General features: G+C 43.1%; 1 protein-coding gene across 4 annotated transcripts in view; it reads left to right on the top strand.

Moving 5' to 3' along the window:
- SMARCA2 (SWI/SNF related BAF chromatin remodeling complex subunit ATPase 2) overlaps window positions 1–24,221 on the top strand; it is a 1,892,118-nt gene that overhangs the window by 508,968 nt on the left and 1,358,929 nt on the right. For all 4 annotated transcript variants that reach the window (XM_086961220.1, XM_086961218.1, XM_086961217.1 and 1 more), the window contains exon 14: window positions 17,862–17,962. In XM_086961220.1, the coding sequence (XP_086817346.1) occupies window positions 17,862–17,962 (101 nt within the window). The remainder of the gene's footprint in view (window positions 1–17,861; window positions 17,963–24,221) is intronic.

The following is a 24,221-nucleotide window of genomic DNA, read 5'->3' as shown; positions in this document are numbered from 1 at the left end:
CAAATTAGATAGCGCTGTAACTTGGCAGGTGTGAGAATGATTGCTGTCATCGAAGGCAGGACCAGCAATGCTCACAGATGGCTGTACCTGGGTGATGCTGCTTTTGTCACTCGCTCCACTGATACCACCTAGTCGTAGTACAGGAGTCTCCACAAATGCCGTCATCAGGATTGGTAGCCGCTGGGGACAACACAATGCGTGAGCCGTTATTGGACTGAGCAAAGTATCGACGTCCATTGGTACTGATGATGGAAGTGAAAGACAGATGTCCAACACGCATTCATCTCCGCAAAGCATACACCGTAGCACAGGTAAAATGCAATTTTGCCATATCGGTCTGAATGAAAGGAACCAGGTCATGTTTAGATCTCTCAGCCTGGCCAATCCAAGGACGTTAGTTATCCTGTCCCGGTAGCGCATTGCTAGGATTGTCTCTTCCATTCCCATGGGAGCTATGTCTGAGCCGAGGCTTGCCATAACGTAGCAGGAGGGTCCAAAATAGAATCCCTGCGACGAGTCCCAAAAATAATGGTATGCCGCCAAAAATGGAGTGCACAAAATTAGGAAAGATTCCCAAAATCGCCTGGAAGGGTGTTAGCAGTCCCGTAAAAACTGTCTTAAATATGCCTGGGATGCTTGTTGCACTAGACATGTTAAGGAGTTGGCTGAACATTTCTACGAAGGGCAATTTGTTGATAAAAGGTCATGAACTTCAGTAGCTGTCCTTGCAACTAGAAGATCATACGTCTCTTTAGATGACGTTATAGGCACTGCTGTCTGTAAAAGTACAGATTTAATTTTGCTTAATGTATCAATTCGTATAGAATAGAGATTCAGACGAGGCCAAATGGGAGTCACTATGTCTGGAGTCCCGCTCGGGAACAATGCTTGCATACAGCATTTGACCATGGATGTTACTTCTACTAGATAACTTTTCCCTGGCACGAGGCCACAACATCTGTGATCCGTTCTAAGAATGTAACTCCCGTTCGAAAGTTGCATAAAGAAGGGCTCTATCTGAGTTGCAGGTGTGACTAGCTGGTGGCATGAAAGGTTGTTTGAATTTCCATCACATGCTCCGTGTAAATTAATACCCTGACACAAAAGTATACCGCTTAGTGAATGTTTACAGTTCTCACCACTAAGAAATACATTTTTGTCGCTGTCACTATAGCAAGAATGTGTGTATGGTAATTTCCATTCAGATTTTACATATCCTTTACCCAATTGTTCATACTGGCCAGCAGGTATGTACTCAAGGCACTTTTTAAATCGGAAAGTTGTTATCGGAATAGTGATAATTCCGTGTATTATCCATTCAATGACAGGACTCTCTGACATTGTCAATGGTAATCTCTCGAGTTTTTCGATGCTCAGGATTGTGTAGTCTGCTCCTTTCTGTGCCAAACTGATCTGTTTATCAGTAAGGTTAAAACTGGAAAATAATGACGTTGTGTTTATTAAACGCCAAGGCACATAGCCTGAACGAAGATTTTGCAGCGTCCAACCTAATTCTATAATAGAACGTAATTGAGACTGGCCATGTTGTAACACGAGCAAATCTCTGTCTATCACATCAAAGGCAGAGGATACAATATTGTCCAACGAATATATTCTGGAAGACAGAGTCATTAACCCATTGTCTACCACAGAAAGTGATTTCTCCAAATTAATACGATCAATTTCTCGTATTTTTTCAGCAGTTTCAATTTGCTTGACTTTCCAAGCCTCGTTGTAAGCAGCATAGATACTGGTCGCTATGAAACGCTTGTGACGCTGTTTGCGTGGTCCAAGAATGAAATCGCGCAAATCAGCACCATCTTTTAGTAAAGACAAGTGTTGCTTAATTTCAGCCAGTGTGGACGAGGTTAGCCATTCTAGGCAGAGTTTCCCTACACTGTATGTTGTTATAATCCCTGGATGTTGTCTCTGGGAATATCTTGAGTCTAATCTGGTCATTTTTAACCCCTGTGTTTTATTCAGGAATCTATCTTGACAGCTATTTGTGTCTGTAGGCCAGATTAACCACTTTTTCCAATCAGGATGTGTTCTGTTGAAATGTAAAATTTTTGACACGTCTAACTCAATATCTGTGGTTGTATTCTCAGGTATTGGCTTTGGTATAGACGGTGTTTTAAGGTCTTTGTTTTTAGCTAGGCCAAGACAAGATGTTTGGTGTATTGTGTCATTTAAAAATAACATTTGTTCTGGTATCATGCAGGTTCTAAATAGTGCTTCTATGCCTTGCACCTGCCAATCTTTTGTACCCCAAATTGTTTGTTTCAATATTATTTTTCCAATAATCAAAACCAAATGTCATCATTTTGTCATAAAATGCTTCTGAATATATCAATTTAGAATTTGTCAGCATTGTTTTCATTCCTGTTTTATCTAACAGTTTGTAATAAAACGTTTCTGCATTACTGGTGTTAAACCCTGAGAAGTATTTGAATTTCTCATAAAATGCTTTAGAAGTGCTTTTTGGTGGTGTAGAACAATGTTCCCATTGATTATTCATAAAAACATTTCTAGGCTGTGCAGATTTATGCAAGTAATGATCCCCATAGTGGGTGTAACAGAATAACTGCTCATAACTAGATGAACCTTGTAAATAATCATGATCTGTGAATCTAGCTGACATTACTAAATCAGACATCATGTCATTAATACTGTTAAAGTCCCAATCATCAGAGAATGTACTTGGTGTCACAAAGTCACTTAAGGAAACCTTTAGTTGATGAGGATACTTCAGGATTTCGACCGGACCATATATCTCATAGTCAGTTTTTTCCCATACTACCCCACCAGGTATTGGAATTGCTGTGACGTTTACTGTTGACAGTTCTCTTTTCTTCACGTGGGATGATCTGTGTGGTTTCAGGACTAGGTTGATGTTCTGACTTGCTGTGTCCATTGTAATATATTTTCCTTCAATGAATTTTCCCAAACACAGTACCATGATGAGCCAAAGCAGGAGGAAAAATACACCTAGACCGAACCAGAACTCTAGCCAAGGGGAAATAAGGTAGATTTCTTTCAGTTGATGAAAGAGTTCCGTTGCTTTTTCTTTAAAAGTCTTTTTAGTTTCTGGCATCACTTCGGGGTCGTTTTCATCTTCAGAGAAGTTGTCGAAGTTGATGAAATAACCAGAGGCAGTTCTGTCAATTGATGGGATTGTTCTTTCAATCTGTCTTTCGGTAGCACTTTCTGATGCCACATCATTGTAGACTGGTGTTGTTTCTTGACAAACTGTTTCAATTTGTGTTTCAAGAGGCACGAGTTCCATGGCATTATTGCATAGTCCTTCATTGTGCACTGCAGGCTGATCGAATGTGATTAGTCTTTCAGTTTGAACCTCTTGGATTGTTGCAAGTTTGGGTATTCTGTTGTTTCTTGGGAGTCCACTGGGCCTACTGTTGATTATAGGCCACATGCTTGTGGTTTTACCAGGTCGATGGACACAACTCTGTTCTCCTTTTTACCAGCAAGGGGCGGTAGCACAACTGATCTTGTTCCGGTGATTGCCAAGACAGGTACTGCTTTTCTGTAAGAAGGCCCAAATTCCTTCTTCACCGCGATCTTTTCTCTGACTAGATCCCCAATCTTTGGAATCCAGACAGGCCTTGCTGGGGCTGTTGCGGGTGGTGCCTCGTCAGTGGTACTTGGCTGTTGCTTTAACTTTATGTTGCTTAATGATTTTCTTGTTTCATTCAGTTCCTGTAAAACAGCCAACCGATCCTTTACATCAAAGTGCGTAGTTTCTTCTTGTACCACTGACATCTGACTATCGAGGTCCTGAACTCGCATTCTAATTCCGAACAATAGTTCGTATGGGCTGAAACCTTTTAGAGAATTTCTTGGCATGTTGTTAAGACTAGTCTGGACACTTATTAAATGTTTGACCCACCCAGCGCCTGAACCTAATACCTTCGCTGTTATAGATTGCTTTATGTCACGGTTTTTTCTTTCTACCACACTATTCCCTTCGGGGTGCGACGGACAAGAATACCGCAACCCAATTCCCATGCTGGCCATGGCTTCCCTATAAGCTCGAGAGCTGAAAGCAGGACCCTGGTCAGAATGGAACGTGGTAATTGCGTATGTGCCGATAAAGACTCGCAAATCTTTTATAACCGTTCTAGCGTCAGCCGAGCGCTGGAGGCCTCATTTTTTAAGTGCTTTTCGTCTTAATGGTGTACACTGGGACGCGCTTCTCTTCTTTGATTGCGCAGATAGACCGCCTTATGCTGTCTAGAAGGGATCCTGAAACTACACTGGCCTGTTCATTACTGCGATCTCTGTTGCAGTCTTCACAATTTTGAGCAAAACATTGAATATCTATACTCATTCCTGGCCACCAGTACTCTGATTGTAATTCTTTCAGAGAGGCTTTGATTGTTTGGTGTTTCAGACCCAACCCCATGTGTGCTTCCAGTAATAGGAAGCCCCTCCTGCTCCTGTTTGGAATTACTCTGTCCCCCACTCCAGGGATTCGAGCAAAAGGAACGGAGTTTGCATCGATTATGTATGCATAATTGAGTGGATAGTTTACAGGTAGTGCTGCACAGTCGCCTTTTACGGTCGTTTTTACTGCTAGCATGGTTTCCCCGTCTATGTACTTATCTGTACGCTTTTTTGTGGCTACGGAAGCCGGTTTAGTTGCTTCCGCGGTGGCTGTATTAGCCAATGAATTCCCTGCAACGTGAACGCCATCACGTTGAAGACTCTGTGCGTGAATCACGTGAGTCTTTTGTAGTTCTTTGTGTAAAAGAGCTACCTCGTTCCAGAGCAATTTATGCTTTATTGTGGCACCTGTGTCATCTTTGTAATCGTTTTCGATCCAACTCTGCAGTTTGTTGTTGTAAGAGTTGACGCAAAAATGAGAATCGCACACGATAAGTGTCGGGAATTCGCGTTCTGCATTTTCGAGCGCCATCTTTAAACATCTGATTTCAGTTCTCTGAACCGAACACTTTCTTACAGATTCAGTTTTTGTTACTTTCGGTGTAATTTTACCGCACAGCCAACGACATTTAATAATCGCACATGCTGCATCGTAGGATTTTTTTCTCTACGTTGAAGTGCTGTACAAAGCTATCTGTATAGATTATACAGGCGTATTGTGGGAGAGGCAGAATTTCGATTGGCAGAGGATATTCTTCTTCATATTCTAAATCATTCAGTTCTTCGTAATGCGGGGCGAAATAGTATTTCACATCTTCCGCTCCTAGAGAATCTATACACTGTATCCATTTCGGATCCAGTGACACTGTAGGCAGGTTTACTGGGCTGAATAGCGCTTCGAAGGTGGATTCCGCTGTAAGGATATTAATCCGTTTGCCGTGTGCTAGTTCTCGTTCATTTGCTAATGCGATTTGCACTGCGTTCACAGTTCTTTCTGTGTGACTGAATGTTTTTTCTGCTTGTGTGTACAAGTGAGATTTAATTGAAATAGGTACCTTTTCTCCCTCATTAGAGGTTAGGTATGTGAATCCGCATCTTCCTGGGATGATTCGGAATACAAGATCACGTGTGTTGTCACGTGTATCTAGTTTTGTTTTTGCTAACATGTCTGTTTGCAGTGATCTCAAAATTTCTGTGTGTTTTTGAGTCCAATTGATTTGTTTAAAATCAGGTTTAATTAGTTCGTAGAGAGGTTTAACCCTCTCTGCGTAATTTAGAATGTAAGTTCTTCCGAAATTCAGAAAACCTAGAATGGATTGTAAATTCTTCAGCGTTTTTGGAGCTTGGAGTACAGCGCACTTCTCTAAGAAGTTGTCCGCTAGGCTTTTCCCTTCACTTGCTAACTCGTACCCTAAAAATAGTACTGTCAGATGGGCAATTCTGGACTTTTTAAAGTTGAATTTGTAACTCTCTGCTGCGAACCCAAGTATAATGGTGTTCACTCTTTTCAAGTGAGTATCCAAGTCGTCGTCTGTGAGATAAATGTCATCTACGTAAGATAATGCTTCATCATCATAGATTTGTAGTAACTCTGTTACCCTAGCTGAGAATAGTCCTGGGCTGTTCTTGAACCCCTGTGGGAGTCGACAGAATTTTTTCTGCGACCCAAATGCGGAGAAAGCGGTCAAATATCTGCTTTCTGGTGCAATGTTTTGACAAAAGAAGCCATTAGATATGTCTAATGTCGTTTTGTATTTTATCCTAACTATATTATTCATTAGGACTGCACTATGCGAGTTTTGTACTGCAAAAGTTTTGCAACATGTATTAAGATGTCTGTAGTCCAGAACTAGACGATATGAATTGTCTGGCTTGGAGACAGGAAACAAAGGATTGTTCATTTGAGAGGTGCATGTTTCAATCACCCCCTGGTATTCAAGTTGATCTAAGATCTCCCTGACCTGTTTTTTAGCTTCTTGCTTTATGGGATACTGCCGTTGGGCAGTTGGTTCACTTTTTAATTGGATTTTGTGAGAAGGAGACTCCTCATCCCATCCTACATGATTTTTATACAATGCTGGTGCCTGGGCTACTGCCCATTTCCTTGCATATGTATATTTTTTGTGAATCGGAATGTGATTCGAGAAGGCAGGCATAATCACTTCTTCGCCACGAGGGCACTCCCTGACAAACTCTGGGGGCCAATCTTTTTCAGCTAACAGAATATCATAGCCTTTTGAGAGCTTATCCCAAAATAGACCTCTTATTTTCCTAGTCTTATCACCCTCTATACGCAATGTTATTTCGTATATTTTATGGGGCTCGCTAAGTCTGGTGTCGGCAGTTTCAACTTGAATGTATTCATTCGTGTCCACTGTCTCCAGATGACTCATCAAGATCTTGCGCGCTATACTGATTTCTGCTGCACTGTCCAACATTGTCAATGCCCACTCCCCGTTTTTCAACTGTGTCCTCAGTATTCTCGGCATGGTTGATTACTCTAATACTGGCTACCTTCTTTTTCTGAAATTGAGATTTTTTATTTTGAGCAGGTTCCTTGTCTTTGGACTTGGTGTGCTCTCCTGGTTCTGACCGTCCTCTTCTTTCCGAATTCTGTGGAAGAGATCGAGAGGGACGTGTATCAATACTTTGATATCTATCAGGTTTTTTCAGATTATCCCTATTTCTAAGGTTATATCTTTTCTCAGAGGGCTCCCTCTGGGGAGACTGGCGTTCTCGAGTCGGAGTTCTTTCCCTCCGTCGAGGAGACCTTCCTCTGGACTGGAAAACTTTTTCCTTGGGAGTGGATTGTTTATTTCCATCCCAGTTCTTTTTAGGAGTGTTTAAATTATTTTTAATAAATAATTTTTCAGGATTTTCGAGCAGTTGGGGTTTTACTGGTTTCCCACCCAAGCTGTCTCTACCTAATTCTTCATAGCATTTTTCTATGATTTTTGCAAGCTCAACAGGATCTTTTATATCTGTTTCCTTCAACTTCTGGCGAATCGCCACAGATGCTGCTTCTCCTCTTATATTGGCTAATAATATAGCCGAGACCTGCTTGAAGTCTTTCAGTAATTTCATACCTAGATTTAAAGCGGGCTCTGGACCGAATTCATTTTGAATCTGTTTTAGCACTTCTGGTATTACCGCCATAGACGGAACACCGTGTGTTTTTGTGTAGATGGAAGCAAAGACTGTACCCCAAGTGTCGCAGTCCTCCACGTGTGGTGCGATTCCCATAGGAAGGCAGATGGTCAAGATTCTGTGTTTCTCAATAGGGGTAGTATCAGGAAATACTGCCTCTATTTGAGTGATTTTCTGTGCTAACCAGAAAGGAATTTGTTCCCGTTTTATGGGTGTTTTACCAAGACATGACTGTATGTTCTGTGGTGTAATTTTATTTGTGTTCCCCTGATGAGGGGTCAGCTGTGGTACATTAACAGCTGGCTGGACTGTTGCAGTCCGCATTACATATTGGACTAATTGCCTATGTATTTTAATTAGTGTTTTGAGCTGTACTAACAGTTCTTCTCTTGACATTCTTACAATGTCAGGATGTGGTGTGTAGCTGGCTAGAACCGGCCACGTGGCTCCTGGTCTACCTAGAGGACCGAGCCTAGTTATGTGATCATTGTGTTTTAGGGCGCCATTAAACCAGAGCAGGTGCTCTTGAAATTTAAGTGGAATTTCAATCTCCTCGAAAGGAGCGTACTCTTCCGGAGGTTTCTCTATTTTGTAATAGTGAAACTCTTTTGTTATAGCGTTTACCGCTGGAAAGTTTATCCATGAATAGAATACCTCTGTCTGCCGATACTCGTGAGCCTCTATCACGAAAATTACTGTACCACCTTGTGGTGTCAGTCCGTTATCTATAAGTTTTAAAGTTATAGATCTTCTTAAGTGGACCGGGATGATAATAGCATCCGGGTCTGTGTGTTCGGGACCTTGCTGAGTCGCATCTACTGCAGCCCCAGAGGTTCCGTTATTCTCTGGCATTGTAAAAATGCAAGGTTTGCAGAGTAGGTCTCCAAGGAGACAAAGATTAGGTGCACAATATTTTGGAACACTGTATCCTTCAACGTTGAATAAACCAGAGCTTTACATAGGAATCTCTTCCTACTAAGGTCGGGCGGATTTTAACCTTTCACCCACTCCAGACGTCTATTGGAGTATTTACGGGAGAAAGGGGTGTGAAATATGCACGACTGAGTTACTCTATAAGTCTTGCGTTAGTTTATCGCCTTACCAAACGTTGGGCGCCATGTAGTGTAGTTCCTAGTTTCCCACTAGGCCCTGCGCATTGGAATAACATAAACAGTAGTATCGACGTGGAACTGCGGATATTCCAGGCCTCCACTGACTATGCTAAACTTAATTGGGTTGTGTTACCAACTAGCTCAGAGGTCACTGGAAACTTTCTTCTCTGCATGGGAAGTGATCAGCTTCCTTGGCACAGACAAGAAGGGATTCAGTTTTCCAACAACCGTGCAACATGACAACTTTGCTCCTCAGATCAAGAGTCAATCTCTAGGGTCGTGTGAAACAATAGACATGTATTTCACTCAGTCAGTCTAGTGCAGTTTACTTTCACGAGATGTAGAGAATAGAGAGACGGGCGTTTGTCAATAAAGGGTTAACATTTATTGAACAGTCTTTCTTCTCGTACAAGAGAAATGTATTGCCACAATTGCAACAATTGTTATTATAAAAAGTACGTACAGTAGGATAAGTATTGCGAAATAGAACTGTAAAAGCATTGATATGGTTTCTTAGCCATACAATGGTTTAAAAGTAATAAAACATATATACAGTCATATATACATTAGGCTAACATACTCAACTGGTGCTTCTAACTAAGCCTACCCCAGTGTGCCTGACCTAAGCCTAACACGTGAAAGGGGAGCAAGTAAGTAGCTTTAAGTTAAGTTGGTTTTGCCAAGGTTTTGTTTCAAGAATTCTCGTCTAAGGGTTTAGTCAACACCATACCTCTGAATAGAATGATGGAGGATTGGTATCTCCTTCAGGGGTCTCTCTTGATATCCCAGTCACCTGCAAGGGTAAACCGGAAACGCTGTAGCTGGATTTCTCTGCACGAGAAAGGCAGCGGCTGCTCTTCAGCGCGTCGAGGAAGGAGGGGGGACAGCGTCCGCGGGCAGCTGGAATCTGCTGGATGTCTTCGCAGGGGGACGACTGTTCAGCTCCTTAAACGTACTGCACCATAGTTCGCGCTTTAGCGGCGATAATGGTATCAGCAGCTTCACCACCACAGGATAGCAGGCTGCAGCGACAGAGGGCTAGATTTACCAACACGGGGTCGTGCAGGCAGCTGGCTTCAGTAGCTCGTACAACTGACAACAGGCAATTGCTTAAGGCAACGTTGGTAATATTTATACCTGACAGGTGCCGGGTTTGACGCAAGTTTGCTGGACATAAGACGTCAATTAAAGATGTCACTGGGAAGTGATAGTTATCAGTTGCTCATTAGAGTTCCATTACTAATCAAAACATAGCAAGCGGGGATTTCCAGGTTTGCTAAGTTTTTATCTTGTTGAAGAACTCGGAGTGTTATCTAGGAATATCAGATAGTGACTGCTGCTCTGTCATTGCACTAATTGGTCGCAAAGGAAGTGGCAGAGGGAACTATGCTGAAATGTGGCTCTGTTCGTGTGAGGCCAGAGATGACTTTTCAGAAAATCGCACTTGAACGGTTATGCCAATATAGGGAATAAATGGATTTATAGCCGAATAGGGGCATAAGGTCACAGTATCGATCAGGAACCTAGATAAACACGCAACATTATGACATTTAGTGATTGCATATCTGCCACCAATGTCCTTATATAACCCTGTCAAGGTAACCCCGGATTGGCGACCCACCCAGATTAGCCCACCTCTGGCGTGTGAAGTGTAGTTAGCAGCGTAACATTGCCCCTGCATCCTGCTGTGTGCTAGTTCTGCTTTATCTTGTTGGAGATTAGTTTCCTGTAGGACTGCAATGTCTATTTTGTGTCTTTTACGCTATGCTACCACTTTCATGACCTTTCTGTTATGGTTAAGATCTGTAACATTCTATGTGATTAGTCTCAGTTTCTGTTCTTGTGTGCACCTGTTGCCCCTCGCCTACGTTCGCAATAGTTCCTCATGCAACCCTGTGCTGTTGTGGCATCCGGTCTCAAGTCTGGTGATTTTTTCCTGTTTTGGAACAGCAACAACCCCATCCCCCTTAGTCCCGCCCGCACTATGTGTTCCCTCAACTGCCATAGCTCTTATTGTCTCCTCCCTCCCTTAAACATACCAAAGCGTAAAACATCGTAAACAACATTACTTTTAGTGGAGCGCACTTGGGACCAGATATTCCCAACCCAGTCTCCCTTTGATCCGTCCCTCCACTCAAGTTATTATGTGCAACATATCTGGTGCCTCAGCATGTCCCACAAAATTACCGTTACTTAAGGTCTATTTAGCAGTCCACTCATTTGTGGTTTTCATGCATGGTCTTTCCAGTCTTGCATATGCGTCCTATTATTCCCAATCGGGAGCGCAGCCAGGGCACCGAAAAGGGCTCTCGCATCTGTAATCAGAACAGTCTTACCAATCACGTGTAGTGCGCTGGTGGTTATCCATCCCGTCTGAATCCCACAGTGCTGTATACTTCACTGTTCGTCAGGGTCCTGCACATCTCCGCAATTGTTCTGAAAGGCTCTAGTTGAGCCACGGCTGCCATTTAACCCGCTACATCTGCCTTATGCCCTGCCTTACTAATTTAGGATCCGTGAAGTAGTGTATTTTGCCCTCCGACTTTATCCTTCGTTTTGCCGGATATTGCATTCTGTACTCAACATCAAGCTCACAGAGTCTTTTCTTCGCAGGGAGGAATAATCTTGCACCTCTTGGACCTGCTTTGTGAAGTCTGAGAACAAAGATATATCCTTCAAGTCACAGTGTGCCCAACTAACGAGACCTGCACAGAGCTACGTCCCCGTCTCTGTAATTTAGCAGTCTGGCTATGATTGGACGCAGCTCTGGCCCCGGCACCAGGCGCAGCCAGCGAGCCATGTGCTCGTTTCACAATGAATATTGAAGAGAAGGTGTCTCTGCCCAATAGTTCTGCCAATGTGCGCTCTGTGTTCTGCTCCACATTGCTGATATTGGTTGTTTCTGCAATGCCAAGAATTCTGATGTTGTTGTTTCTTCGTGATCTAGCTTCCAAATCTTCAACTTTGGATTGGAGTGATTTTAAAAGTGTATCCATTGCTTTGTGTCCCCCAATTTCTGTTTGTAGGGCATCTTATGCATTCAAAACTCTCTGCTCTTCCGCGTCCAGTTTGTCATTATGTTTGTCTAGCCGTTCGGACATTCTGTCCACGCGGAAGGCTAGGGTGCCTATTTTACTATCTATTTTCGATAGCCTTTGCTGCATTGGACGCAATATGTTTCTGAGGTCTGTCTCTGCCCCTGCCTCTGAGTCTTCTGTGGGTACATCAGTCTGGAGTATTTGTTTTATGGGACCTGGGGGGTTATACATAGTTAGAAATGTACCTTTGACTGTAATTTATAGGGTTTGCTCATTTTGCAGAACTGTATGGCCCCTTACTGTACACTTATCAGCCTTAGAGTACAGCTTAGTTATTGCTGCTCTTACGCACTGTTGCGCTGTGTTTCTGAGAGCCCGTTGCTGTGCCATTGGCTGGGCTGCCCTCACAGTGATCTTTCAGGGCGCAGGGTTCAACCGTTGCTGAGGATAATAGCCCCTCTGAAGTATCACTTTCTCAGCTAGGCAGTCTGCTCTGTATTGGTGTGTGGCTGCTATACTCCACTCCTTTCTACCATGCCAGTCTACGCCATGCTTTTTTGCATTCACTAGTTCAGATCACACTGATCTCTAGTTTGTAGCGCTCTCTGCTCCACCTTAATGTAGTCTTGCCGGGAGGGTGTTATTGCTGCTAATCTACAACTACTGGGCTGTATAGCTGCCAGCAGTGGCATATGTGTCTTATACCCTCCCCAGGTTTAAGAGCCTACGCGGTACAGTTTTAGCGCTTTTCTAGTCAGGGCTTTGCCTTCACTGCTCTTTAAATTAGCATTCCTCAGCGTCCGGCCTTTCAGTCTGTGTATCTCCAGGGGGGGGCATCGTATTTCCCCCAAGTTAATTGCAGGCTGTGAGAGGAGTGACACCAGCAGCCGGTCACCCTATTTTGCTTATCTGTTGGTTCGTTTGCCTCCAGGTGCACAGGCCCAGTGCATCAGCCACTCCTTGCCTTGCACGCTTACCTTCCTCGTTCTGGCACACTGAGTGGTTGTTTTGTGGCAGGGCGACACAGGGCAACGGCCGCTCCGGGCTGCCTCTCTCAGGCCGCCCCACTGCCGCTTCTCTCCTGTGCTGGCATGTGTCTAGAATGCATCGCACTGCTCAATTGTTTCTGCACACTGGGCCTCTTTCTTCGCCTGACGGCCTGAGCAGTGTCCGCCTCAGGTCCTCAGCACCCACCGCCTGGTCTCTGCATAGTTCTGGTGAGGGGAGTTGCACCACCACCACCACCTTACTTCAATTACTGAGCCATTGGGTTGACCGCTGCACTGTGCATACCTCTCATCCACCCCCGATGTGGTCGCCTCCGGGGTCCGGATCCTGTATCGTGATAGATTGGGCTTCTGTCTGAGCTCACGCTTCACACCTGGTCAGCTCGCTCCAGCGCTAGATCCACACCTGTTTGTGTATTCTCGTAGGGTCCCCTGGACTCTGTTTTCTGTAGATTTTCCGGGATTCTTTGCCAGCAGGCCTTCACTCGCCTCCACTCGCAGGTTCGGTCTCTCGGTCCCTGGAGCCCAGGCCCAACCTGCCAGCCTTGCTTCCCTCCATTCCCTGGCCTCGCTCAGTTCAACTCCCACTGGCTTTGACTTCACACTTGCTGCTGCTTCCGCAGAGGGCCTCTATCACTCGGTGCCTTGCGCAGTTAAGAAACTGTGGTAGCCTCTTCTCTCAGCTCAGTATGCACTTCGCCAAGCCGCCCGGACGCTGCTCCGCCCTTCCTTGGTGTGGCGCTTGGGGGCCCACCTATGCAGCTTTGCCTCACACCACGCGTCTTAGCCAGCAGGTCTCCGCATCACACAAGATCCAGTTGTCCCTATGTGGAACCATTTTTCCCGCCTAATCGGTTCAGTTGCTTGGTATCTAAATTATTATCCAAAAGGGGCAGGCCTTTTACCAGCCATGCATTTCAGCCTACCATTGCTGTAGTCTTCCTGCATTACTCAGAGAGTACAGCTACAGTGGACCCCAACCAGCCATTCATTTTGAGTGATATTCCAGGAGAAGAAAAAGAGGGATATATTGTTTGGTGCAGACTTATCAGGCTTCACATAAAGGATGGGCCATAGATACAGTACAGTGCTGCTTCTAGAGACATGCATTAACATTTCCACTGCACCCAACCCCCAAATATCATCTTTGAAGAGGATTACAGCAGTACTTCAACTTCTTACGTGGTTAAGCAAAGCCAGCATCTCCTACTTGTAGCAGGATGTTGTAAAAAAAATAAATCCAGATGCTAGATGTTTTGGAATCTTGACCATTTATTAACTGTATTAAAGACTGGCTTAGTTTGTTCCTGTCCGTTGCATGCCATTTTAGACCTGAGCACTCACCTGAGAGCAAAGGAAATGGTTCTTGAGTATGCCTTGGGCAGTTGTGGCTGTAGAAATATGAAAATGATAGTGATATCAAGGGTAGCATTGAACAGTGGTGTCTGAAAAGGTCTGGCAGTGGTGAAGTGTAAATATGGGGTACGATTCACACATGGATGAAACAACTATATAGCTTAATTTCCACCTCTTGGATGCGCTGCATAGGCACAGATTTGAAAAGGGAACTTGTGGTAAAGTACAATTTCTTCACCATGTTCCAAGGTGCCTGGCCCACACCATGAAATTTCTGGATTTACCCTCCACCGAAAAGCTTTGAAAAACTGTGAGACAACAAAATTCACCAAATATTGTGTGAAAAACAGACGTAGCTCAAAAGATCTGAAATTGTGATTTCACTTGGCCTTTTGGTTTTTACATTGTGTATAGCATAATGTTTCACTTCAACATTTCACTCCCTTCTGTTTTTCTACCAAGCTTCTTTACAGCCCTGCATTATGATTGTGATCTACTTGAAAGGGACAGTGTGGAAAAATTAAAAGTTAAACAGAGCTCACAATCTGAGGCTTCAGACTGCAAAGCTAGACTGATCATGAAAATCATAAAGCAGATTTTCTGCCACGCAGTCTACAGGTCCTGGATTAAATTAGCAGTAGTCATAATGTCATTGAAAGCTTAATCAATATAGTTGATGTAATAATCCCACCAGTCATGAAATAAAAGGGTCAGCAATATGTTTCCGGAACTCTTTGTGAATTGCAATACTTGTGTTCTTAAATATCAGCTTCTGGAAATGTACACACTTTGCAATCAACTTTGTTTCGATTTGAGATAAACTAAAATGTCCCAAATACTCCAGTTTTCATTAAAAAATATATTTTGGCCAGAAATGCTCAATTATTTTGAATAAAGTAAATATGTGTGATGAACAAATAGTCTCATGTGTGGTAATCTTCTGTCTTATCTATTAGATCACATGAAATAAATATCATTTAGTTAGCAAATGCTTATACAGTCATTAGACACCGTCATATAATGGATGTCCACATTATGCGAAGAATTACAACCACTATAATAGGAGAGGTATTTTGTAAGGGGCAGATTCATTGTGGCACTTGACATGTCAAAACCCATGTAAAAAGAATATCCACCATTATGCCATGGCTAACATTATGTGAGAGGTGGGGACCAAAGTATCATGGCTGTACTCAATGGGTCAAGAATTATCAACATTATGCCAGTGGTGGGTACTATAAAGTAAATGTAAATCCAGTACTTGTAAAGCGCACAGCTACCCGGAGGCATCCTGGCGCTGGGGGCCGTTGGGAAGATTAAGCAAGCTATTGCCCAGAGTCACATGGTGCTGGGCAGACCCCTGCCGCTGGAGCCGGGGATCGAACTGTGAGCCCCAGTTCCGGTGTCAGTCGCCCTGGCCGCTGCGCCACACCTCTTCCATTGGCACATAGGGTACCATCATGGCACATCCCCTGAATGCCCACAATAGGAGAAAGAATTACAACCATTATGCCATGGCGAGCATTAAATCAGGTGTGGGCACAAAAGTGTGATGCAAAGCCCACTGTTCCTGCAGTAGCTTTTTTGGTATTAATATTTTATCACCCAGTCTCCCAAAGGATTATTAGGTTGCCCTAGTTGTGTTTAAATAGTTCAACGCAGCCCTTTATCTGCAAGTGTGCATGTTGCTAATAGGCTTAGCTGCTATTTTAGTGGCTTTTCTCAGGCTACATGTCTGAATCAGACTTTGTCTACACTGACAATTGCATTGTAAAAATCACAAGTGGACCCTCTGTATTGGGGAACAATGGCCTGTGTATCACTCTGAAAAATTATTCTGATTGATCTAACCTAGAGAGGTTATATAGGAAACCGGGTACGACCAAATTGCATGCCAAATTTCTAACAGATTGTCTAAATTCCAGTATTGTTCCTATAGGATTGCAAGTGTGTTACATAACTATTATCTTAACAGAAAACAAAGAGTTCAATACGGCTTTAGGTATGTTTCAAATAAATGCTCAAGAGGCTAGATGGTTTTAAGTATAGAAACTTCCCTAAAACCTATCCATAAAGTCAAAGCAGAAATTTGAGACCTGGAGAAAAAGAAGCTCCTGGTTAACCAGAGTTTTACTAAGGCTAAAGAAAGTTTAGGGAAATTATAAGCCACTATTAAGGAGTTTCAACAAATTAACATTTAAAAAAAGAGAAATTACAGAAAGATATCAAAAGAAATAACTAAGAAACACATACCCTTACCTAAAGAAAGACTTTTACCATCAATGTCACATCATTTTGTAGGTGCTGCCTCTTTTTTTTTTTTTTTTTTAGTTGCCAATCAGAGTTGGAAAAATAACTAAAAAGAAAAAAAGCGCAAAAGCACTCTTGTTCGTTTAAAAAAAAAAAGTTTCGTCAGGTAGAGGAAGCAACATCTGGTGCGCAAGTGGGGCATGGAAGCATCTTGGGATGAAGGGCAGGAGCTACATGGGGCCACAGGTGGGGAGGTTTTTTGTGTCATAATTTTAAAGCAGGTTTTTTAAAGCAGTTTGGGGAAGCAACACAGTGATTGAAACAACATGGTGTGCGGATGGGTGTAGGAGCTACAAGGGGTGAGGGGCGTGGGTGGGGTGTCAAACAGATGAGAGAGGGACATGGAGCTTGTGGGCAGAGAACACATGGGCGAGAAGGCAATGCTGGATGAGTAGGGGAGAACCACACTGGCAAGACATTGGAAAACAGAGGACGGCAGAGGGGTGATGGAAGCACACGAAGGAGATGGTGAGAGAACACATGCACTCTCATAGAGTACCTATAAAAAAAGAAAAAAGTAGTGCCTGATCAAGCAAGTAGTTGGAAGATATAGTAATGCACTCATGCTCCCAGAACGGGACACAAGAAGAGGAAAGAAAGCCTGCAGAGCTAACAAATAAGCAGATGGGTGTGACAACAAAGCCAGTGGTAAGCAGTATGTGAGCTCCAAGCTTACTATAAGATAACATGTTTCACAACAGACAACGCAGGCGCCGTCTTAGGCGTGACCCAAAAGATCTGCCATTTTACCTCCTGTATGAAAAATAAATAAAGTGTTTATCTGAATGTATAGTATGAATACGTTTTATGAAACAGCTCTAAAGCAGACAGCCTGATTGAATGTTTGACAGCTAACTAATTGCAGCTGAATCTATTAGACATGGGCTCAACCATCAAGCTGTTGGGTATTTAAAACAAAATAAATAGAATGGTGCTATGATACTGAATGCCATTATTACCCCTGTTCATGTTTTCTTGAATGGAAGGCCCTTTTTCAGGGGAACCTCAGTAGCCCAAAGATGTTCATCACCATAAATAAGTACTTTGATCTTATTGCTATTGAGCTTTATTATGAATGTAAGTAAGATATTAGGGCTACTGTAGCAGCTGATGTTGAAGAATCCATTGTCATACAAGCCTGAGCTTCTCCTGCCTAGCTGAATAAAAAAAATGGCTCACATAATCATTGAACAGTAGAATATAGCGTGAGCTCTGCAGCTTACTGGTGACGATAAAAGGAAGTAACATCTTGCCGAAAACAGCCGACGAAAAATCTGTAAATCCAATCTTTGCCCAATTGTCTTAGTCCTTAGCAGGCGTCTTCATAAAATAGAATTGTGGAAAATGCAATTCAAAAATGTATGTTTTGTTCATCTTTGAACCTCGGACTATGCTGTTGACCAACCCAATGGTGAAGCTGTTCTGCTGTGCCTGATGGACCTAGCAGTCACTGAAGTTAATTTGTATTGGAAATTTTTCTGCTGTAGGATGAGGAGGAGGATTGCAGTAGGACGGAAGCAGAAGAGAAACGACGAATTGATCTGAATGTGGATGATGTTACGGAGAGGGATGCCAAGACGATCATTGAGTAGGTGCACCTAGGTTTAGATTGCTGTTGTTGAATTTGATAAAGATGTATAGAATCACTGTTAATCCTCGGGTTAATGCTACTTGCATGTCCATGGTCCTTATACCCCCTTCCCCAACAGAATTTGGGCAAAATGGAAATTACTTACTTAAAGGGGCTTCTTTATAAAACCTTTAGAACATAACTTTATACCTCAGACACTATACCATGTCTGACGTGGATACTAGGGCATAAGCATTGATCTATAGTGGCTGTTTGTTTTTTCCTATGTCTGTGTCAAGTTGTATTGTAAGGTGCATATATGTGTCTGTTTTCAGTGTTCTGTGGCAACTATGATTTTATTTCTTTATAGAAAAGCATACAGCAAACTCTGGGTCTATACCGTCATTTTCACTTTATCATAGCGGTGTATAAAATGTGCAGAGCTCTTGTGCTCTCGTCTTATTCAGTTTATTGAGAAGTGGCATACGTCTTTCAAGTATATTCATCAGAATGCCACTCTTAAAGTGTATTGCAAGGCTCAGCTGCACACAGATATGTCATCCCTGGTAGCGAGATGGTGAAGAACCGGGTTTTTAGAACCCAGCGGCGCCAGGGACACGCCGAAAGTCTTCGGGCTCTCCTGTCTTGGCAAACAGAGACACGGAATACTTCTAGGTGGCGTCAGAGATCAAATTTATTAGTTGCAGCTAGTAGCAGTAATCCCAGCAACACAACACGGTGTACAACTCAAGATATTGCTCAATTTTGTAGAGCAAGACATCAGTATTTATACACAATATTCACATTACAAATGGACACCCACTGCAGCAAATTCTGACCAATAGAAACACATTTCTATACATTATCACATTCCAAAAAAAAGGCTCACTTTACATTGTACCAACCCAGAAGTTAATTATTAGGATGTCCCAAATTCAATTACCAAAAGCCGGACAAACCCATAATTGAAAGCACAATGCATATAACGAAGGAACATAAAAAGGAAACAATGATAAATAACGAGCAAGATAAGGCATGTGTAGAAAAGCTAAAAACTAACGATGTCCTGAACTTTGACTTGCAATCTCAGATAGCAATCAACCAAGGAAATTGGCCGCGCAAAGGGTCAGTTTCAGATAAAGAGGTCAGTTCCTTATAATGCACCTTAGAGTCAAGAAAAGGCTTAATTAATAAGTACATGAACAACGAAGCCCATGCAACTTTGTTCGTTTGGTTACTTCCATGGGCCTACGTGATGGCAACACCAAAATGGAGGCACGAACAAAATGGAACCCATATTCGAGACAAAGTCTCTGAATACGTAATAAACTCGCTAGTTAACATGACTAATTCACTCCATAATAGCCGTACTTGCTAAATACGGTACAACATCACCAAAATCGTGACAGAACCATAACATAACAGGACAAGGCAGATTTTACAGAACCTCAGACCCTCCTTTTGCCATTACGTAGGCAAGAACCTAAACTCAAGTCAATCTGAATCCAGGTCTATATCTATTCTCATCAGGTCATCAAGGTGTTGCTGTAACATCATCTTATTAGCCTTCACATCTCTCGGGACGGGTCTTCTCACACAGATTGTAGCACAAAGACTACAAATGGCGGGACCACACTGGAGGCATAGGCAACACGAGAAAAGGATAGCTAACGCCATGCCAAGGAACATCAGAACCTTCCATCCCCATTTGGACAGCAATTCCCATAACCATCCCATCAATGACCAGTTACCTTCGTCTACATGTATAGATTCAGCAGACTTACGTAACCTAAAGAAGGCTTGGTACACTGTCGGGGCATTATCTGGTATGAAAACGCAGCAACTAGATCCGATCAATTTGCATACCCCACCTCTATCTGCAAGTATAATATCTAGAACAAAGCGGTTTTGTAATGTCATAAGGCGATTCACTTGAAGCTCAGCTGTAATATTGCCAAGGGCACCTGCAGTCTCATTTATAGTGGCCTCAACCACTCTCTTAAGCTGACGAATATTCCTACTATTAGCCATAGGACCCCAAAAGGGCAGGAAACCCTTAAAGAAGTCTCCAGCTTCTTGTGCGACAGTATCTTGTCTTATGGTAATCGAAAACAGCAGTGTATGTAGGGGGAAGCAGAAATGCCACATAACATGTGCCAGAAAAATCAGATGGCAACCATGTGTAGGCTCTGTCGTGACAAACAAAATACGTGCCTTTAGCTGGCACGAATGGAGGAGATTTCTGGGACGTATAAACGTATGTGTGGACACACACACTCTTACCAAGCTGAGCTCTCGGATTCTGACCATTACCTTGCAAACAAAGATGACCTCGGTGGGGTACAATCCAAATAGGAGGAGACCTTCGCTGTCTTTCTTTCTCCGTCAAGCTAACACTATATGTCGTCTTATTCCAACCGACATATGCTCGTACCTCATCTTTAAGGATAGCGTTATGCGCATCAATATCTCTAATCATATCAACTATTCCCCGTATCAAGGCATTATTACTCGCATTCACTTTGACAGAACGTACAGAAGAGGCTTCATTCGCATAGATAAACATTGATTGGAGTGCCCAAACTGACCCATTAGGCGAAAAAGGCAAAACCAAATATGGCATTCCCTTATCTGTAGTATGTGGCATAAGACCACACACCCAACAATTTGTGGTATTTATGACTAGCTGATGCTGATGCAACATCTGTTTAAACGAATTGTTCACAAATTCTGATCTTTGTGTCTGCTCATGTTCAGGTAACGTATGAAACTCATGTGGAGAAACAGTAGAAAAAGAAAGAGTAGGTTGGGATGTATATGTAAGCGGCAATTGTGTGATATAGAAAATCCAACCCACACAAGCTAACGTAATATTTACAAGCATAAGATAACACATTATTAAAAAACATTTGCTACGAATCAATATACATATTCGGACTTTAGAATCCACTTTCCTAACACACTTATCAGACTCAAAAAACTCCATCCTCTAACGTGCTGCTCACGGCTATTACCTTCTTCACTTAAGTGTGCGCCAAGATCGCACTAACTACCCTGAACCACAGACCTTGTGTCAATACGTGGCTCACCCCTTAAGGCTGTACCGCGACCCTGCAGCTGAGTCCGGATGGTGACTCGAAAAAGGAAAATAGTCTCTTGATCTGACAAGGTGTAATTCACTATATAAAAACATTCGGTTTTATTTGTCCATAGCAACAGGCTTTCTTGGCCTCAAATCGTAACGTTCTTTATCAGGTACAGTTGGATCCTTAAATAAAAGTTCCGGATTGGTGGTGTCAATCTTTAGATGAGGAGGCACAGCAGCTTGCAGAACATCATCATCCTCGCGTTCTGACTGTGTCCATCTCAAATGAGCATCACTGAAAGGCACGAATGTGGGAACTCTCTTGCAATCTGTATCAGCTATACCATCCCTCACCCACTGATCATACGGTAAAGGCAAAGGAACTTTTTTACAGTGGGTGGCATGCACCCAGTTCTTTTTGCCGACTACTCTAACAGCGGTTCTAGTAACCAAAAGGACTAAGTAAGGACCAGTCCATCTGGGTTCCAAATTCTTGGTACGCTGGAAGTTCTTGACCAACACGTAGTGACCAGGTAAGATTGAATGTCCTGGATCTGTAGTAGCTGTCGGCAAACTGTCATAGACCTGTTGGTGGAGAACACGTAATTTAGCAGTCAAGTCATGTAAGTAATCCACCAACATAGGGTATTCAATACTGCTGTATTCTTTAGGACGAGGCACACCCCAAACATTCGCTGGACGACCAAAAACTATTTCGTATGGGCTAAGTCCCACACGAGAATGCACTGTCGTCTCTGTTGACAAAAGAGCCAACGGCAAGGCATCCGGCCATGTAAGACCAGTGCTCGCTTGTACCTTAGCTATTTTCAGCTTCAAGGGACCATTGTAGCACTCGACAAGACCAGCTGACTGGGGGTGATTCGCAGCGTGAAACTTTTTATTGATACCCAATCCCGCACACACTCTCTTCATGATTTGACCCACAAATTCACTCCCATTGTCCGACCATACAATTCTGGGCAAACCATACCTAGGGAAATATTCTTTGAGCAAAACCTTGGCTGTAGACAAGGCAGTATTATCCTTTAGGGGGTAAGCCTCTATCCATCTGGAAAAGGAACAAACAACTACAAGGACATACTTCAAGTTATTGCATCTCTCCATATGAATGTAATCTAGCTGTATCACCTCAAACGGATACCTCGGAGGAGCAAAATGACCAGCTGGAGTTGGAGTTCCCTTACCAGGATTATACTTCAAACAAATCATACAATGTTTCACCACGTTCTCTGCACATTTCGGAATTCCAGCATTCTGCCAAACTAGAGCCAACAACTTGCATATTCCCTTTGAACTGATGTGAGCCATTTCATGAGCCATTGTGACCACTGGGAGCACATACGCATCAGGCAACAACCATCGCACGTGTTCTGACAACTCAACCCAACAACCTGTAGGATCCAACATACCCATAGTCTCTCTCCACGCACTTACTTCCTTCTCAGTCGCTTCAGCCTGAATCATTTTCAAACTTTCTATTGTGTCTTCACACATTCCACCAGCCATAACCCAATTAGCTGGGCCTGCAACATACATACTGCTCATCATGTCTTTCGCCGTTTCCTTCGCAACTTCATCCGCAAACGCATTCCCTCGACCAACATCGTCCACAACTTTCTTACGCGCACTACACTTCACAATTGCAAGCTGCTTTGGGAGAGTGAGAGATTCCAAAAGTTCATTCACCAACTGTCCATGCTGAATTTTCGTTCCATGGGAAGTAAGGAACCCACGCTCTCTCCACAAACGCCCAAAACTATGGGCAACACCAAACGCATTCTGGCTATCGGTGTAAACATTCACTCGCTTTCCTTCTGACAATACGCATGCTCTAGTCAGTGCAATCAACTCTGCTGCTTGCGCAGAATTCTGTGGTATGCGTGCTGTCTCAGTAACTGTATGTAAGGTTGTGATAGCATACACTGCAGTAGTCTCACCATTCGGAAGCTTAAAACACGAACCACCTACCCACAGTGTACCATCAACATCCGTAAGGGGAGTATCCCTCAGGTCAACTCTAGCTTTCGTTTCTTCCTCTGTAAGAAGAAAATAATCATGTTGTTCCTGAGGATCCGTCTCTGTAAAGATCGGTAACAATGTAGCTGGATTCAACACATTACATCTTTTAATGTGCACATGACTAGCCAACAATGTCAACTCGTAACCTGACAGACGTGCACTAGTAAGGTGCTGTGTCTTAGTCCTATTTAATAAGGTATCCACTGCATGTGGGACCATCACAATCAACGTATTATCCAATACCAGACCAGCAGACTGTCGGATAGAAACAGCAGCGGCCGCTGTAGCTCTCAAAAGACTCGGCAACGCTCTAGCTACCGGGTCTAATGTCGATGAAAAATACGCACATGGACGCTGCTTATCACCAAATGGTTGTGTCAACACTGACAACGCACAACCTTCTCTCTCGTGCACGTACAACGTGAAAGGCTTACTATAGTCTGGGGTACCCAACACAGGAGCCGAACACAATGCATTGCGTAGTTCAGAAAAACTTTTCTGACATTCGTCGGACCAAGGAAGAGGATGCGGAGTATCTTTCAGAGTCCACGCTAACAAAGGTTTCGCCAACAGTGAAAAATTGGGAATCCACTGTCTACAATACGATGTAATACCTAAAAAGGCACCCACTTCTCTCTGTGTGGATGGCACACTCATTTGCGCAATCATTTAAATTTGTTCTGGGGTCAATCTCCTTCCCTCCTGCGACAAGAGATGACCTAAGTAGGTCACTTCTTGGCGGCAATATTGCAACTTTGAAGGTGACACTTTATGATGGTCAGACAAATACCGCAACAAAGAAAGAGTAGCCTCTTTACAAATCTTTTCATTATCAGCAGTAATCAACAAATCATCGACGTACTGAATAAGAGTAGCACCTACAGGTAACACAAAACCGTCAAGCTGAGTTTTCAACGCTTGACTATAGATGGAGGGACTTTCACAATAACCTTGGGGAGCTCTCTTAAACCGGAAGCTTCGGCCTCCTAATGAGAAGCCAAAAATATCCCTGCTCTCCTCAGCAATAGGAATACTGAAGAAAGCATTCTTCAAATCGATGACAGAAAACCAAGCTGCCGAAGCAGGAATCAGAGTCAACAAAGCAGTGATATCAAGTACCACAGGAAACTGTGGTACGACAATCTTGTTGAC

This window comes from Lissotriton vulgaris, chromosome 3_1, assembly GCF_964263255.1.
Source record: "Lissotriton vulgaris chromosome 3_1, aLisVul1.2, whole genome shotgun sequence".
NCBI classification, from domain to species: domain Eukaryota; kingdom Metazoa; phylum Chordata; class Amphibia; order Caudata; family Salamandridae; genus Lissotriton; species Lissotriton vulgaris.
Note: the sequence above shows the minus strand (reverse complement) of the source record. Positions and strands in the feature narration are given on the sequence as shown.